The 18,739-nt window shown below is 43.0% G+C and overlaps 1 protein-coding gene across 1 annotated transcript in view; it reads right to left on the reverse strand.

Moving 5' to 3' along the window:
- ZFYVE26 (zinc finger FYVE-type containing 26) overlaps positions 1-18,739 on the reverse strand; it is a 64,494-nt gene that overhangs the window by 37,600 nt on the left and 8,155 nt on the right. The window contains exons 5-19 of the mRNA XM_069488037.1: positions 17,635-18,157; positions 17,121-17,251; positions 16,345-16,509; positions 16,109-16,197; positions 14,993-15,156; positions 13,144-13,347; positions 11,540-12,151; positions 11,194-11,280; positions 8,789-8,857; positions 8,207-8,358; positions 5,150-5,351; positions 3,903-4,166; positions 1,352-1,471; positions 1,095-1,259; positions 287-505 (exon numbers count right to left, since the gene is read on the reverse strand). Coding sequence (XP_069344138.1) covers positions 287-505; positions 1,095-1,259; positions 1,352-1,471; positions 3,903-4,166; positions 5,150-5,351; positions 8,207-8,358; positions 8,789-8,857; positions 11,194-11,280; positions 11,540-12,151; positions 13,144-13,347; positions 14,993-15,156; positions 16,109-16,197; positions 16,345-16,509; positions 17,121-17,251; positions 17,635-18,157 — 3,166 coding nt within the window. The remainder of the gene's footprint in view (positions 1-286; positions 506-1,094; positions 1,260-1,351; positions 1,472-3,902; positions 4,167-5,149; positions 5,352-8,206; positions 8,359-8,788; positions 8,858-11,193; positions 11,281-11,539; positions 12,152-13,143; positions 13,348-14,992; positions 15,157-16,108; positions 16,198-16,344; positions 16,510-17,120; positions 17,252-17,634; positions 18,158-18,739) is intronic.

Here is an 18,739-nt window from a genome sequence, read left to right on the forward strand (position 1 = left end):
AGTCTTATCAGACACTTCATTTCTCTGCTGAATCCTCAAATCCAAAATGGACCAAGTTTAACAGATATTTCTGAGTCACCTAATTTTATTGAGTATTCCCGTGTGCTGTACAACTATGCTAGCACAAAGATAAATAAAACAGACAGAGATAAATAAAAGAGGAGGGCCTTACAAACCTAGTGTCCTTGGCTATTGCCCAGAACCTCTTAATCAAGCACCCTCTTCTTTCTTGCCCTGAATGCTTGCAGGCTGGCCATGACTCCATTTCCACTTTCTTGCTACTTACCAGGTTCAGAGCTCAAACTCCGAAGGAGAACTGCAGCCAGGGTGCTGCAGTAACTGAAGAAGGCACCCATGTAGTCAGTCTGTTTGCTGCCTGCTGGGGTCTGTTTGCTCAGGTTCTTCTGCAGGAGCTGAGTCTGGATATGCACAGCATGTGTTTCTGCCTCAGGAGTTTTCTGGGCTGCCTGCTCCACCAGGGAAGAGAGTGGAGGACTCCTGGGCTCTGAGAGGAGTATGGCAGGAGAAGGGACAAGGGCTTTAGTCTGTGCATCCAGCTTTTGGTAAATTTTTGACCCAATATGTGAACTGGGCCTCTATACACTGTATGGGGCATCCTATAGCTTGGGGCTGCAAATACAAGGCAGACATAAAATCCTGTCAGTTACCTGGATACGTGGTGCTTGGCCAGGAAGAGCTTTGAGTTTGGAGTGTATAAAATCACTCTAAGTATATAGTTTTATTTTTACCTTGGTGTGTCTGGGGTGGAAGAGCTTTATGAAGAGCATGTCAATCTTCTGTGGAAGGGTTGATCAACATTTACTGAATACCTGCTGGCTATATGTCTCATTAAAATGAAAAAAATGAGCAAATAGAGTGTTGACCATCCTCTCAATTAAGAGGTAGGTGTCTTACCAATAAGTCTAGAGTAAAAAGAAAATTAACAAAAGACGTAGGGAAACAGGTGAAGTTATGAGACGTGCCCTGGCTAACTAAAGGGCTGCCTAAGCCTCTGCTCCAAAGTATTCCTTCACTCTCAGCTGTTTCCTTTTCCCAGTTCAGCCCTCAACCTGTTGCCGAGCAGACGCCCGTACCTGGCAGCTCTAGTGCCTCTCTCAGTGACTGAAGGACCTGATCCAGCTGCTGGGAGAGGGTGGTGTGGCTGGCAATACAGTCCTCGGTTAGGCTGGGCCAGCACATCTGAAGTAGCTCCGTGATGCTATACCGTGGAGAGCCTCCTCCCTTTTCTTCTATACTTTCTATGGAAAGCAAACAAGAAGGAAAAAGTGAAGTCTGCTGCTGACCCACTGTTCCAAGTCCAGGAGAAAAAAATGGGACAAAAGCGAATCACCTGATTTAGTCTGTGCAGCTGACGTAAGTGGATAATTGAGAATCTTACTGATTTGCTGAAGAACAACTGGAAAACCTCGAATGCCATCAGCATTGAGAAATGCATGGTCTAACTGTCGACCTGGAAATAGATGAAGGAAGAGGGAATGTAATAAAAAATTAAGGTACTTTTAGTCTTCTGTTTTTGCAAAATTTTACCTTCTTCAATATTAAGAAAGAAATATATGCTGTGCCATTTTGGGTGACACCAGCATACCTGGCTTATTCCATGCTTGTGGTTCCAGGACTCCCTCTGGCAAGATGTCTTAGTTGTCAATAGCAGCAGATTCAGAATCTCTGTCTTTCCTATGGAATTGCTGTTCCAAGCCACTTGGGCACTTCTTGTGGATTTGCCTTGGTACTGCCCTCAGCTGTGGACTTGGGCTGGGATCACATCTATCTTTTCTAATTGCTTTAAGTGGCTTCTTGTTTTTTTTTTTTTGGAGAGCGGGGCAGGCCAGAAGAGGGTCCAACCTCGCCTCTTTAAGTGGCTTCTTGATACTCTGACTATACTCTAAACAACTTTATGGACAGGGATTATTCCTGATACCTCTCCATATACTTGGGATAATCTAGAAACACAGTAGGCACTAAGTTAATTCCTAGTTGTTTGACATGAAGCTGTTTCAGCTATTGACAGCTTGAATATCTCCTTGCATTTTAGAATGTAAGTATTAACATTAGATGAGGGAGAGGCCAATCACTGGACAAAAACAGTATAAGCCACAGTATACTTTCTTAGAAGGACTATGTGAACATTAAGGACATTTTAACCAATAGCTCAGAAGTGATCTGGACAGGTGTGCAGAAAAGAGTTAACAAAGCAGGCCTAAGACTGCTAACCTTAGAAGGCTTGCTTGCAAGGTTGCCCTTGGCTGGCATCTGTGGACTTGACTGGCAAAGAGTTTCCTACACTGATATAAAACTTTCCCTAATTAATGAGAGTGGCTCACTGCACCTAAACTAGTTGTATAATGGAACAGCTGCTTCCCTTCTGGGAGTCTGGAATTTGTTACATGCTAGGCAGAAGGTGTCTTTGTCACCAGTCCCAACAAAAACCTTGGGCCTCGGGTCACTAATGAGCTCCCCTATAGACAACACTTTGCAAGTGTTGGCACAACTCATTGGTGGAGGAATAAGTATGTTCTGTGTGACTCTACAGAGAGAAGACTCTTGGAAGCTTGTGCCTGGTTTCCTCCAGATTTTATCATGAGCCTCCTCCCTTTCCTGATTTTGCTTCGTATCCTTTTGCTGAAATAAATCTTAGCTGTGAGTATAACTACATGCTGAGTCCTGTGAGTTCTCCTAGAAAATCACTGAACCTGGGGGTGGTCTTGGGGACCCCAGACACAGGGGCTCTCCATATCATAACCTATTCATCACTCCTCCCTCCACACTGGTGAGTTAGAACATGCTCCTCTCCCCCCCACTCACTGCTCAGTCATTCCGATGTTTGGTGCCTGTGTCAAGGATGGGCGGGGAGTAGAACTTTGCCTAACTGTATCTTCATATACCTCTCCCTTCACATACCTGTTCCTCTAAGAATTCCATACACACATTCTGGGACATTGTTAACCCTAAGGTATGATGGTCTCTCCAACTGTGATTCATTAAGTTTTCCCTTATACCTGGTTTACAAATTCAAGACAGTCCTAGGTTTTAGGTTAAGTGAAGTTCACCAGGAGGGAGCATGTAGTCTAAAGGCTCCATTTCCATCAATACCATTTTAGAGTATATATTTCTTTCTTGAATTCATCTGTAAACCAGAAAATAATTCCCTCAGATGACTGCAGATTGCTATGTCTATTAAGAAGACATGTGTGGCTATGTTACCAGAAATGTAAGAGTTATACTTGGTATGCTAGTTTTATCTTATTCCTAAAATGCTTTTTTCCCCTCCTCTTAGAAAGGCTGGTGCGAGGATTGGGAGCCGAATTGACAATTTAGAGGCCCATGTCGGCACTGAATTTGTTTTTTTACTATTTAACGTATAAAAATGATTATATTAAATTGAAACTAAATACATTGTTATGGGGCATTTATGATATCTCGTTTAAAGAATTGCCGCGAATCCTTTAGAGAACACTGATTTGCAACCTCCAGCTTGTGTCACGAATGCAACCTTCAGTGTGGTACTTGCTTAGCAACTAATTAAACCAAAAAGACAAATAGGAGGCTTTTACATTTTTAATTTAAAAGCTTCCAAATATAATTGTTGTTATTGAGCCACCAAAGAATGGTGCAGCAGGTTGCATTTGAAACCTCTTAATCTCATTGTCATAATTAATTTTGTAAATAAAAAGGTCTGTGCCGAGAGAAAAAAAAAAAAAAAGAAGGCAGGACTCTCAACAGACTATATACCACCAGATTGGACATGAGGACATTTAACTAATAATCCTTTCTCTTTGTCCTCCCTCTTCCAATAACTACTTTCTTCTTGCACAACTTATCAAGGCTCTGACACCCATCTCCTCATGTGAGAATAAGGGATAAAGCTAAAGGAGCACACTCACCCCGGCTTTCAAGGCTACTGTTCAGACGCCGTTCAGCCGTTTCCAAGAGCTGCTTGCAGGTTTTCCAGAGCTGGCACTGAGAGCAAGCTAGGTCAAATGCAGCCATGGCGGGAGGACTGAGGTCTTCCAGAACCTCTCGCAGGGGGTCAGTGGGTTCCACCAGACTAGTGTTTATCCAAAAGTCTTCCTGGAGTGTGAGGATGGGGTCTCCAGAGCTGCTGAGCAGCTTGTCAGTCACGTCGGAGATAGAGTAAAACACCATTCCTGACGGCCCAGCAGTGGAGGAAAAAGCAAGGGGTTAAAATGATTCTAACTACTACTTTTATTAGGAAAAGTAATTATCTTAAAAACGTTTGAGGTGCATCTGCACAAGATATCTTCTATGTATATTAGCACTGTCATTATAGCCCACTCTTGTAGCATCAAAACAATGGCATAAAAAGGAAAACCAGGAAAAACTCAGAATGGTCCAGATGAGGGAGGGCTTCTTCCAAATGGGATCTAAAATTAGGTTGAGAAAGAATGAGGTGGACCTGTGTGTGCTAATCAGAAAAGATCTCTAAAACACATTGCTAAAAAAGCAAGGATGATAAGAATATTGTCCTTGACAGCTGATTTATATTGAAAACAAAAAGGATATATATATATATTCGTGTGAATAAGCGCAGTAAATTTCTGGGAGAATACATAAGGAGCAAAGTGTGATGGTAACTTGACATATAGAGCCTGGACCAGAAAGAGATATGAAAAGTAAGACAAGATTCCGCCTTCAAGATATGAAAGAATGAGCTTTTTTGCAGTGCAGCCAAGGTCAGGAATTGAGATCTATGAATCCCAAGCCATAAAGGTTAATACATAATTTTTCCACTTTACTGAACAGTAAAATAATATGTTTTATTGCTGAATAATTACATGGGAAGGAAATAAACTCCTAACCATTTTCTCAAGCCAGATAGTGGCCATCAGATCACATGGTGGAGAAAGCCTTTGTGCTTTTCAGTTTAAGTCACATAGGGCAAGCTTAATGGGGTGGCTGGAGTGGCGGTATGTGAACACCACAGTCCGGGAGGTTGGGCGCAGCTAGAAAACTATTCCGAATGTGTCAGGATTGCTGCCTTTCAAGGGAGATGTTCTGCTTTGAATTTCTGCTCACCCTTATGAAGAGGCTAGGATATGGGTAGTTTCTCCCCTCTTACCCTCTCCTCCCAGCCACCTCACCACCTATGGTGGCAGCAGGGAAGTCTGACCTGCTGCCGCAGCACTGCCAATGGCCTGTAGAGTTGAGCGGCCACTGCCAGTTCTTCGAATGGTGTTGCTAACCCCATCAGCGTTCTGGTTTTCAATCTTGTGCTCTACTTGGGCCAGCTCTTGGATCACCTCCTGATAGCGCTCCATGAACATCAGTTCCCCTGAGCTGGGTGAGGACTTCAGGTTGAACGTGAACACCACCTGTCACAGGAGAGGGAAAAGTGTGAGCCGCAGTAGACCCACTGAGTCGGGAAATGTTTAGAGATAGGAGATCTTGTCAACCACTAGACTATGGCCCTAAGATGTCTGCTTTGCAGGGTCAGAGAAACACTCGGTGTTATTATAGAAGAGTAGATAAAATATAAAAATTCATAAAAGTCAGTAATAAAACCACCAAAGCCCCAGTAGAAAACAGGCAAAAGATGTGGACAGCCGGGCGCGGTGGCTCACGCCTGTAATCCTAGCACTCTGGGAGGCCGAGGCGGGTGGATCGCTCAAGGTCAGGAGTTCGAGACCAGCCTGAGCGAGACCCCGTCTCTACTAAAAATAGAAAGACATTATATGGACAACTAAAAATCTATATAGAAAAAATTAGCCGGGCATAGTGGCGCATGCCTGTAGTCCCAGCTACTCGGGAGGCTGAGGCAGTAGGATCGCTTAAGCCGAGGAGTCTGAGGTTGCTGTGAGCTAAGCTGACGCCACGGCACTCACTCTAGCCTGGGCAACAAAGTGAGACTCTGTCTCAACAAAAAAAAAAAAAGAAAAAAAAAAAAAAAGATGTGGACAATTTTAGAGGAAATATATATAACTAACACATAAATGAGGAAATGTTTTCCCTTACCAGTAATCCAGGAATTTAAGTAACAATATCATTTTGCATCTATCATAATAAAAATGTATAAGAATAATCCTTGGGGATAGTGTAACATTAACTGCCACAACTTTTTTGGAAAGCAATTTGGCAATCTATAAAGTTTTAAAAATGGCCGGGTGCGATGGCTCCTGCCTATAATCCTAGCACTGTGGGAGGCTGAGGCTTGAGGATCACTGGAGGTCAAGAGCAAGAGCGAGACCACCTTGAGCAAGAGTGAGACCCCGTCTTTACAAAAAATAGAAAATTAGTTGGGCATGGTGGTGTGTGCCTGCAGTCCCAGCTACTCGGGAGGCTGAGGCAGGATGATCGCTTGAGCCCAGGAGTTTGAGGTTGCAGTGAGCTGTGATGATGCCACTGCACTCTACACAGGGTGACAGAGCAAGACTCTGTTTCAATCAATCAATCACTCACTCACCCACTCAATAAATAAATAAAAGATTGTATTTTTTGATCCAGTAATTTTTATGAGAAACTTTCTTAAGGAAACAATTCAAAAGGCTTAATGCCTAAAGGCACTATTGATTTTAACTATTACACTGTTGAAAATAATCTAAATGTTGAGCAACAGGGAAATGGTTTAATGCAGCTACTTGATCACACAATTGTAAGGTCTCTAAAATCAAAGTTACAAGGCATAGGCTTATCTTGTATTATAAAAAAGATATGATACAAAGTTCTAGATTGAAAATGATCTCAGCTATATAAAAGTCATACAAATCTTGGAAAAATATTGGCCAAAAATATACTATATCTTTAATATTGGCTCTTTCATCCAATAGGATTAAAAATAATTTCATTTTCTTGTTAATACTTTTTGGTATTTTCTTATAATATACATAACTTATTCTGTAACCAGGTTTAAAAAAGGTTTTTATTAAAAAAAGGAAAGATCAAGGCTAAAGGACAGGAAGTGGAGGACATTTAGGGGTAAAGTGTCATGGGACCCCCAGCCCACTTTCTCTGGGTCTGGATATAAGAAAGGCTGGGGACAGTTCTATCCTCACCTGAGGATCATAATTATTACGATATTAAAGCATGAGATCTAAAATGATCAGAGGAAATTAAACAAAGATTATCTTATTATATAGATTTTTCTTAGATTTATTCCTGAACAACTGAACTCACACAAAAGAAAAATTCTGACCTACGTGTAAAGGGACTCTCATAAATATACCAAGAGAGTTTTAAAAATTAGAAGAGTAATATTTTATGCTGTTAAGTTTAAGCAACAGTAGAGGATTTTTGTATTTCTCAGTTTTTACATAATTCTCTTAACATTCCCTTGAGATAGAAAAAGCAGGTATTATATTTAACTTCAATTTTCAGATGAGGATACCGAAGCTCAGAGAGGTTAAGAGTCTTTCTGATTATGACTCTAATGCTACCTTCCCTACACGACACAAATAGTCTAGTTTGCTAGCTCCCTGTCCTTCTTGTATATTGAACTGGCATTCTATTTATTATTGACAATTGTCTGCATCATGATTTTTTTTTTTTTTTGAGACAGAGTCTCACTCTGTTGCCCAGGCTAGAGTGAGTGCCGTGGCGTTAGCCTAGCTCACAGCAACCTCAAACTCCTGAGCTCAAGCGATCCTCCTGTCTCAGCCTCCCGAGTAGCTGGGACTACAGGCATGTGCCACCATGCCCGGCTAATTTTTTCTATATATATTTTTAGCTGTCCATATAATTTCTTTCTATTTTTAGTAGAGATGGGGTCTCGCTCTTGCTCAGGCTGGTCTCGAACTCCTGAGCTCAAACGATCCGCCCACCTCGGCCTCCCAGAGTGCTAGGATTACAGGCGTGAGCCACCGCGCCCAGCCTGCATCATGATTTTTAACTAGATAAAATATGTATGTGTTTAGAGAAGGAGCATAAGGAAAGAAACACAAATTTCAATGTTTTGAAGTAGTGGGATTATGGCTGAATCTCTTCTTTTAATTTGTTAAAACACCATTTATGTTACGAACACAAACAGTTCAATGTCTTTAAATTTGCAATGCTGATGACGGGCCTGGACACATGGAAACTCCCTCTTGCTTCTCCTGCTCGATGTGGACCCCCAACTGCTCCTGGGTGGCCCTGGTTGCACATGCATCTAACTTTACCTGAGGCCTAGTGGGCCATAGCCAGCTAGGGGCTGACTTGGCATTCTTCGACAAAGTACAACCTAGGCCCCCTTTACCTGATGGGCTTCTGCAAAGTTCCCCCGGAGGATGCAGGATGCCAGCAGTGACTCAGGTGGGGAGAACATCATGGGGATAAGTGAACTTTGAGGTTGGGGCTGCAACCGGCCGTCCAGCTCATTTCGCCCCGATGCAGCGCTCAGACTTCCCTCTGTTGGGACATAAGAACATAGAGTGCCAGAGAAGCAAGAGAAATTGAGGAAACACTATAGTGCTGCCACCTTCCACCAAAACGCTTCTCTCCTTAAGGCCCTTCTCTAAAAGGTCTGTAAGTGGATCTTGATTTTTCCTCAAATGAAGAGCAAAATTATGCTATCATCTTTGAATACAAGAAGGGGTACCAAGCACCTTCCTTGGGTACTCACTTCTATTTAATATTTTTCTCTGTTGATGGGCAACTCAGGTGAAAGTGAAACAGCCCTTTCCCTTTTCCCAGATGAAATCTGTTTGGCCATCTGCAGAACCAACCTTCCTGAACACAAGCATGAATTGCTCAGTCCTGGTTTTTACACCATGGTGTACGGCGACTCTATATCAGGGCAAAGCTGCTCGAAGTAGGCAGCTGGTTGGGACCTGCATACCTGAAGTACTTGTGCTCAGCTCACTACTTGTACTTTCCAGCGATGGGTTACAACCTCTGTCCCGGCCATCTAGAGGTATTAGGAAGAAAGAAAATCAACCAACTCCATACAGTGTAGGACATACGAAGTCAGCTTGAAAGCCAAGATCTGGGTAGAGTGAGAGGACAATGGGTAACTACTACACCTGCTGCTCCTTGTACAGCAAGACGCAAGCTCCTACACACCAAAGGCGAAGAAGGGCAGGCTTAATATGGCCCCAAGGCTCACTTGGGCAGTAGCCTATACCAGTGGTTCCCAACCAATGGGTCTCAGGGCCCCAAGAGCTTTCAAGTTGCTTCTAGGGGTCAGTGACCACCACCTGCTCCCTAAGCACTGGCAATATTCTGAAAAAAATAAAAGCCCAACTATTATGATCAGGAAGTAGTAGGGTACAAAGGAGGGTCACAATATTTTCTGACATAGAAAAAGGTGTCCTCATATTTGAAAAGGTGGAGAACCAAACTATAAGACCTTTCTAGCCAAAGACCAGGATGTTCAAAGCCATGAAGGAAAAGCTTCTTCTGAACACCAGCTTTCCTGAAGTGCTAGGGCTTTCAAGCAGAGGCTCAATATTCCTTAGTGTGGTCATTCGAGGGCCATATCAGCCCCAACCTCGTTCACCATTTGGGCTGCCCTTTAGAAGGAACATGCCACTGTAGGAAAGAGATGATGGGTTGCTCACTCTTGGGCTAGATGGGTCAAATGGATGCAAACTTCGCTTTTTAACACAAACCAATTAATTAGCTTAAGGGCCTTAGCAACTCAGCCTTTTAGTTTTTCTAGGTTTCTCTCATGGCATCCTCTACCTTACGCAGTACACTCACCTTTCTGTTGCCACTCATTCTTCTGAGCTTGGTTTAAGAACCTACTAATACATGAAATAAATCTGTTTCCCTGAGTATTATAGGCCACGATGATGTCCCCTTCTAAGAGATTTCTTCTGTTTTCAGGCAGGGACTCAGGTCAGTTTAAGTTTTTCATGTATGCTGTCTACGCAGGTAAATTATAAATCCTTTGAAGGCAAAAGCCTGGTTTATGCCTCATCCACCTCCCTCAAGATACCTAGTATTGTTTAGCACATAGGAGACCCTCATGAATTTCTTGTTAATTATTTAAAAGATCAGCACCTTTAAAAGCCATAATGGAATTTGATTATCTGATACTCCTGTTTTATGTGCCTGCATTAAACTCCTCTAAGAAAAACCTATACACAGAGTCAAAAGACAAAATATGGAAAAAATTATAGCACATAATGACAAAATAATTTCCTTAATGTCTAAAGAGCTTTCTATAATTCAGTAAGAAAGAGAACCCAATAGAAAAATTGACCTTAGACATGATTAGGCAGTTTATGGAAAAATATAAATGGCCAATAAATATATACAAAGACTTTTAATTTCAAACTTAAAAAAGTTACTATTAAAGCAATGATGCATCATTATTATATTAATTATATTGAAGATTTTCAAAAATTTGATACTGCTCATTGTTGATGAGTATATGTACAAATAGACAATCATGTATAGCTGGTAGAAATATAAATTGATCCACCATCTGTAAGGCAATTGGGTAATATCTGTCTATATTTTATATCCACGTCTTTGACCTAGCAATTCTACTGCTAGGAGCTTATCCTACTCACACAAGTATGCACAGACATGTATAAGGTTGTTTACTGTAGCATTATTTATTAATATAGTAGTAAAAAACTGTAACAAATGTCCATGAACAGTATATATATGACAATGGAATACTAAGTAGCCTTTAAAATGATAACTGAAAGAAGTTTGTTCTCAATATATAGTATGACGTGTGTATATATAAAAGGCTATATATGTTTGCATTGCATGGAAAATTTCTAGAAGGATATATAAGAAACAATTAACAAGGGTTACTTTGGGTGAGTTGGACTAGGATAATCTTATAACACATTGTTTTGACCGTGTGCTTTATCTTTTTTTTTTTTTTTTTGAGACAGAGTCTCACTCTGTTGCCCTGGCTAGAGTGCCGTGGCATCAGCCTAGCTCCCAGCAACCTCAAACTCCTGGGCTCAAGCAATCCTCCTGCCTCAGCCTCCTGAGTAGCTGGGACTACAGGCATGCACCACCATGCCCGGCTAATTTTTTCTACATATTTTTAGTTGTCTAGATAATTTCTTTCTATTTTTAGTAGAGACGAGGTCTCGCTCTTGCTCAGGCTGGTCTCAAACGATCTGCCCGTCTCAGCCTCCCAGAGTGCTAGGGTTACAGGCGTGAGCCACTGCGCCCGGCCCATGTGCTCTATCTTAAAGACTATCAGACAAGTGGCAATATACCATTTGCTTTGTGCATGAAAGCAAGGTATGGGGAGAGAGCTTTTCAGATTACCTGCTCGGCTTCTTCTTGTCCGACGACCTCGGCGGAGACTGGAGTGCCGTGTGGTGGTAGGTCGGTATCTTCGGGAAGGTTGCTCTTCTGAAACAGTAAACCCAGTGAGACATACAGAAGAGTTATCAACTTTGATTTGACCCACTTCTTAGGGTAACAGGTAGGGGAAGGTTTGCACTGGGCTCTGAGACGTGGAGCAATACTCCAGTGTTGTGACACTGGTTCCTACGGTGATGTGCCCTGAGTTATGGTGTGGCTCCCATACACTCCTAGCTCTCTTCCACATCTCTGGGCCTTTTCACCCTCCCTGCCTTCTGGACCCACCAGTTCTGCTCCCTCCTCTCACCTGAGCCCTGGTTGCTTGTTACCACCTTGTATCTCCACTGGGCCTCAGAGAGAATCTTGGAAAACCGGTGCAGGCGGCCCTGCAGTCCATCTCTGCTTCCTGAGCAGCTCTGGCCTTCTGGAAGCTTTGGCTTTTCAGGGGAGCTGTGGCTGCTGATCTCATCCAGTTGCTCTTGGAGAAGCCTGAGGAAGGCTCCTATCGCAAATTCATCAGCCAGGAATGCACTGATACCACTAGTAAAGTGCTTTAGGTCCAAAAAGCTGTGCCCATGAGGCCCTGGGTAACTGTCTTTTGGCTCTGCCTTCAGACAGCTGGGCATTGTATAAGCAAGGTTCCTGCGGACTCCTAGGGAAGCCCGTTCTGACTTCTGCTCAGGTTGTGCTATGTGCTGAGGGCTCTCTGATGGGGACCTCAAACCCAAGGGGCCCTTCCCCTCAATGTCATCATCGTCAGCATAGTCCTCAGGCAAGTGAGACTCTGAGTGAAGATCAGCAGAGGTGATGAGAAGCAATGAGAAGATGTTTTCTAGAAGTTCCAGGCACAAAGAGTCGGGAATTCTGCACAGATACTGTTGACACCTGGCCAGGTAAGTTGAGAAGAGATTTGCAGCACCTACAGAACCACGTATAAGGGAAAAGGCCAGATAAAGAGAAGAAAAGATAGGGAATGCAAACATCAGAAACATTACTTGCCGGAGTCAAACATCTCACACCTTTAGCTCATTTATTTATATTTTTGTCAGATGAATAAGAGAGACTACTCAGCATGTCTCCTCATGACTTGCACAAAGAATTTGCTACTTTAAACTAAAAGTACAGCTTACTGAACACTCATTATTTTGTTTCTTTTTAATATTACATCATTCCTCATTCCCGACAAGTACTCCATATTTCAGTTCCAGGAATGAAGGGAGTACAGAAGCAGATTCCTTACTTCTCAATTCTATTTTCACTTATTCTTACACTAAAGGTGACCACAGGCTATCTAGAGCTCTTAAGAAATACTCAGTAGCCAAAAAATGACCATGCTCAGAGGTGAAGGTCTATTCTAAAGCTAGGAGAGAGTGATAACTAGTCATAGAAGGCAATTTAAGGAATTATAAGTTATTAAGAAAAATGAGAGAGGGTAGGACATTAGGTTTGTATTTTTCATACCATAGGTTGTGACCCATGAAATTGATTTAGAAGGCTGCATTTAAAAAAATGAAATGGAACAGAAAAATAATCAAGAGTGTGCTCCATTTGGAAGAGTACGTATCATTTCTTAAAACCTGGTTTCAGTTTATACATATGTATACACACACACATATGCAAACACACAAATTATATACTAGGTGCAAACTGGAGTGGCATGTGGATTGTAGTTAAAGAAAAAAGAGTTTGGAAAACACTGCACTAGATGGTCAGAGTCCATTACAATTTAGGCAGTCACTTGCTTTCTCCATGTCCCTTTTATTTGATAAATGGATGAAATTATTCCTGGACACCATAAAATCAAGGCCACTCCCCTCCCCAATCTTGGTGGAAGAGGGTAACCACAAAAAGCACTCATTGTCATAAGTTGTTAGCAGCTTATGACAGGGACGGGGGGGGGAAACATTGTACCTGGGGAGGAGAGAGAGTCACCTGCTTGCTCCGCAGCTGAGGCCAGGTCTTCAGAGGGGCCGTGTTTGCAGTCATGGCACTGGGAGTGCTGGTGTGAGTTCACGCAGAGGGCATAGATGGCATACTTCATGGCACAGAAGCCCTGGTAGAGTATCAGGTTCTGACACCGGCTAAGGTGCTCAGGGACAGGGGCATCAACTGAATCTGAATTGTAGAGACAAACAGGTAGAAATTGAGAGCTTATTCTTTCAGGCATGGGCTGCAAGTATGTCTGAAGCAAAGAGATGCCATGCTTATAGGTTCTTTTTTTTTTTTTTTGGAGACAGAGTCTTGGTCTATCACCCCGGGGAGAGTGCAGTGGCATGATCATAGGTCACTGCAACCTCAAACTCCTGGGCTCAAGTGATCCTCCTGCCTCAGCCTCCTGAGTAGCTAGGACTACAGGTGTGTACCACGCCTGGTTAACTTTTCTATTTTTTGTAGAGACATGGTCTGACAGTTGCTCAGGCTGGTCTCGAACTCCTGACCTCAAGCAATCCTCCCGCCTCGGCTTCCCAGAGTGCTAGGATTACAGACATGAGCTACCATGCCAGTCCCATGCTTGCAGGTTCTTACCCTCTCTTCTTTCTGTCAGTCTGATCTGTGTCCCTTCCAGATCTTTCCCTCTAGTCAGTATCAACTTCCAGTCCCCTCCATTTCCTTTTCCCCACTGACCTCCCTTCTACATAGCCCATGACCCCTATGTGGCATTATTGCCCAGGGCCAGGACTTGCAAGCACCTGAGAGTTAGTGCCTCCCTGAATGCCTCTCTTGCCTCACCCTAGTCCTGACCCTATCATTGCCCCTCTTTTGCCTTTTCCAAGTTCAAGTTCCAAGTGTGTCCCAGTCGGTTGCTGGGATTATTAATAGATTTAAAATACTGTGCTTCTCTGAAAGGCTTTTATACTTGTATGGAGAAGCCAGAGTTCTAGTTCTTTCAGGAAATCTGCTAAACAAGCTGCCTATCTTTCCAGGAAAAAATATGAAATAATAACATTGGTTTTCCAATTAGTATTAGTACTATTAGTAATAGTAGGTCCTTTTGAAAAATCAGTAAAGCCACAACTAGGCTGGGAAATCTCTACTGCCATATGAGCAAATTTGTGTTTCTCAAAGGCAAGTGTCCCTGGCCTGTGTGGCAGGTTGTGAATATACAATGATATGATTTTTGAGAGTAAAAAGAAAGAGCTTCTTCCATAATGTATACGTGTATCAAAATATCACATTGTATCCCATAAATATTCAGTTATTATTTGTCAAGTAAAAATGAGATTAAAAACAAAAGAAAGAGCTTCCTAATGGAGTCTTGAATTTAAGCAAAGATCTAAGGCTAAAACAAGGCTTTGTTATTGTTTCAAGCAAATCTTTCTTCTAAACCTCTTGATCTGTTCCACGGCATATGAAGCAGATATAGGAGGGAAGGAAGGCACAAAATATGTTCTGAGAAAATTCAGGAAGCATGAAGTGCCTCATGAAGAATTTGTATAAAAACTGACAGTGACAATGCTGTGTATTCAGAGGGCAGTTCCTAATTTTCATTGGAATGAGGGTTTACTAGTGGTTCCTGAGATGGTTCTACAAGGACTGTGCTCTTGGGATTTCCTACAGCTCACCAGAAAAGGGGAGGAACGCCCCTCCCTATATCCCATGATCTGATTAGGACAAATGGTGCTAATTTAGAGGACAACTGCTGGACCACCCTCTTGATAAATCTCAGAAATAACCTCTAGATAAATCTTATGCTGGAATAAGTATGTGCAAGATTGTCCTAGGAGGGAATCCTGGTCAAGTTATTCCATTACCAACTCACCATGTTCTTGCTGGAGGTCCTTGGCTGGCACCTTCTGTAAGAGCTTGAGAACATCTTCCTCCCTGAGGGCTGGAAGGTTTGTAAGGTGATGGAGAGTATAGAGTACTGAGTGGCTGTCTCCACCATGTAAATGACACAAGAGATCTCTCTTTGGTATGGGGTTGCTGAAAGGGAAAGTTGAGAGGATGAAAGGGAGGCAGTTTATATACCTGCCTCAATGAAAGACCAATCTCCATTCCCTCTTGTTCTTCCTCTCCTGCCCACAACACCACAGGTTTCACTTCTCTAAACTCTGAATTTTAGTTGTTCTGGGATAGAGAATGACATTTATTTACTCTTAGGGATGTACATGCATCTAATCAGCTCTACTAGTCTAGAGAGGACCTAGAAAGGGCCTTTCTGGTCAGTAGCATCTAGAAAGGGTAGATTGAATTTCCTAACTTCTACACTCTTTCTAGCTTCAAAGCGACACAAGCTTCCCTGGCTGTACTTGGAGTAAGGGCCCTTGCTATTTCCTCCTCTGCCCACTCTACTTCAGGAAGTGCTGGTGAGGTGGATGAGGAACAAGATAGGAATCCAGATCTAGGCTAAGTTACAAGGGAAATGCAGGGCCTCACACACACACAGTTCAATAAACATTTCTTGAATAAAAATGTGGTACAGGATAACATATAACTAAGAATGTGGATGACATTTACTAGCTGTGTGTGACTTTGGGTAAGTTAATTACCATCTCTGGACTTCAGTTGGCCCACCTTTAAAATGAAGATAATATTGGTATCTACCTCATAAGATTATTAAGCTTAGGTGAAATTATCCACATAAAGAGTTTAGAGTAGTGCCTGGCATATAGTAAGTGCTCAGGAAATGAGAGCTATTGTTCTTTTTATTATCGTCATCCTAAAACTACCCTCTAGTTATGACCTGATGGCCATGGTGAAGATAATCATTACTTATGTTTCCTTCCTTTTTAATAGTTGGAACAGTTATTAGTGGCAGGTCAACATTTCAACCCAAAATATTTATATGGAAGACATCTTGAAATGGCCACACACATGGAACACAGGGTCAAGTGTGCCCAATGGTGGGAAGGGGGCTGACTGCACAGGGCCATACCTGCTCTGCTGAACACACCACTCCAGGACCTCCAGGTGAGCCCACAACCCATCACAGGCATCCCTGAGGAGCTTGTCACAGCCTTGGTCCTACATTGATATGGGAGAAGAAAGAGATGCTAACTCAGGCACCTGAGGTCAGAAATTGTAATCAACTTCAGGACCCTGCATTCTGCATAAGCCCAAAGCCTCATGGCAGTCACTTCTAGAGCAGTCTGGGGAGCAGAGTGAGATTACCTGGGTCCTGTGCAGTGTCTGGAGCAGCTTCTTGGCTGACTCTAGGCTCTGGCAATGTGTCCAGCCCAGGAGCACAAGCAGGCGACTAAGAGGCCTGAATTCTCTGTCTAGCAGGCAGCTGAGACTTGGGAAGTCTTCCTCTTTCAACAGTGTTAGTGCTGTTACCTGTAAGCCAAAAAAAGCTGCTATAGTAGCTTTGTGGACTAGAAAGAATGCGTTCTAGCATACTGCTTATTAAGAAAAGAAGTTAGCCTGGGCTAACCCCATCTCTGTAAAATATAGAAAAATTAGCCAGGTGTTTATAAAAACACTAGACTGCAAGTTTTTTGAAGGCAGGGACTGAATTATCTTGTAACCCCAGCTCCTAGCACAGTACTTGGCACACAGGAGGAGATTGATAAATATCTGTGGAATTAAGCTGAAGCTCAGTTGCAATCTGGAAGGAAAAGTTTAGAGTAATTAAATTCCCTTGTCAGCTAGGCAATTTATTGCTGCCACTGTTTTTTCTTTCTCATACCCTCCAGAAAGTACACAAACCCAGCATTTTAGTTTCTGCCAAAAGACCAACATAAAATGACTGCAACTATAAGTATGAATGGTACTGATTCTCAGAGCCTCCTTTCCTCTGGGACTGTGTGATGGACAGAACCAAATGAATCGCCACTAATTAGACTGCTTTGTGTTGGATAAATGAGTGGGAGAGAAACAAGGAATGAAAAAGCCTGGGGAGAATCCCTGGGTCCTTCTGTGATGGAGAATAATTAAGCTTCACTTACCAGGACCTGCTCAAGGAAGTGCTTGCTGTTGCTCAGGCAGTAGAAATAGGCCACTTTCCAAGCCTGGGCTGGGTCAGGATTGGAGAAGAGGGCTAGCGTTGCCCGCTCAGGATCTAGATGATCTGGTGAGACTGAACATCAAGCCAGACAGGGTTATTGGGAAACCAAGACCTCTTCTTTTCTAAGATAGAGCCCATTTGAAAAACCAACTGATATGAGAGTTGACACTCTTAAGCCAGGTTTTCCGTAGTTTATCTTAAAGAGCATTTATTTCTCTCAGTTGCTTCTGAAAAGCTCTTTCCTGCTATTGCTATTATTTTATTTTTTGCCCCAATTATTTCTGTCTTACACTAGAGAATCTGTACTTTTACCAAAGAACATCTTACCCATTTTTGCTTAGCCTCTCCTGTTAGATGTCCTGAGCAACATGGAAGGCACCAGTCTAGAGGACTTCAGAGAGGCTGGGCATATTGGATTTAACAAAACACAAGGAAAAGCAGCAAAAGGAACATACCTTTTCCCGAGGTTGTGGCCCTCGGTAGCTTTTCTGTGACCTTCTCTGCATAGGTATGGCCATACAGGGACACCAGGCCCCGCCCGGCCTTGTGCAGCAGGCAGCCGAGCACCTGCTCCTCCTGCAGGGGACTTCCCTCAGTCCTGCAGGCCTCTAGGAGTTCCTCACACAGGAGACGCAACTCAATTCCAAGTGGCTCAGCAGGGCAACGCAAGGTCCGCAGGGCTCCATAGATGGCATTGACTACCCCAGGGGGCCCTGAGTCAGGGCCCTGCAAAGTTTGCAGTGCCTTTCGAATCAGATCCACCAATGCATTCTGCAGAGGCTGGTGACAGAGACCAGCGCTGTCATACTCCCCAAGCAGGAGCTCCAGCAGAGCCTGCGCTGGCTGGGGAGTCTGCCTCAGAAAATCCCAGAGCACAGAGATAGCTTCAGAGCTGAGTCGTGGAGTCCAGCTCTCCCTCCTCTGATTTCCGTCAGGCACAGGGCCAACTGTGCCTTGTGCTAAGGTCTCATACAGCTCCTAAATAGAGGATAAAGAGAGGGACAGGTGCTGGGCATGTGCAGAATGTTACCATTTGTATGCTTTGATGCTTTCTTCTTTTTCAGCCTATACATATATAAAATAGAAGTAGCAAACACTTCTGTAGCAGTTATTATATGCCAGACACTGTTCTAGGCTCTTTACACAGAAAAATCAAATGAATCCTTACAACAACCTTAAGAGCAAGACACATTTTACAAATAAGGAGATTTAGGCTAAGGAAGATTAACTCAATTGCTCAGTGTCTCCCTGATCAAGCTAGTACTACCCCACTGCCTCTAAAATGTGTACTGGTGATCTAAATCAAGGACTGCAAACTCATAGACCAGCTAGGTAAGACATTATGCCCTCCTAAAGGCATTAAAATTCAATTTTTAAAAGAACATTACGGCCAGGTGTGGTGGCTCACGCCTATAATTCTAGCACTCTGGGAGGGTGAGGCGGGTGGATCGTTTGAGCTCAGGAGTTCGAGACCAGCCTGACCAAGAGTGAGACCTCATCTCTACTAAAAATAGAAAGAAATTATATGGACAACTAAAAATATATACAGAAAAAATCAGC

Source organism: Eulemur rufifrons, chromosome 2 (assembly GCF_041146395.1).
Source record: "Eulemur rufifrons isolate Redbay chromosome 2, OSU_ERuf_1, whole genome shotgun sequence".
NCBI classification, from domain to species: Eukaryota; Metazoa; Chordata; class Mammalia; order Primates; family Lemuridae; genus Eulemur; species Eulemur rufifrons.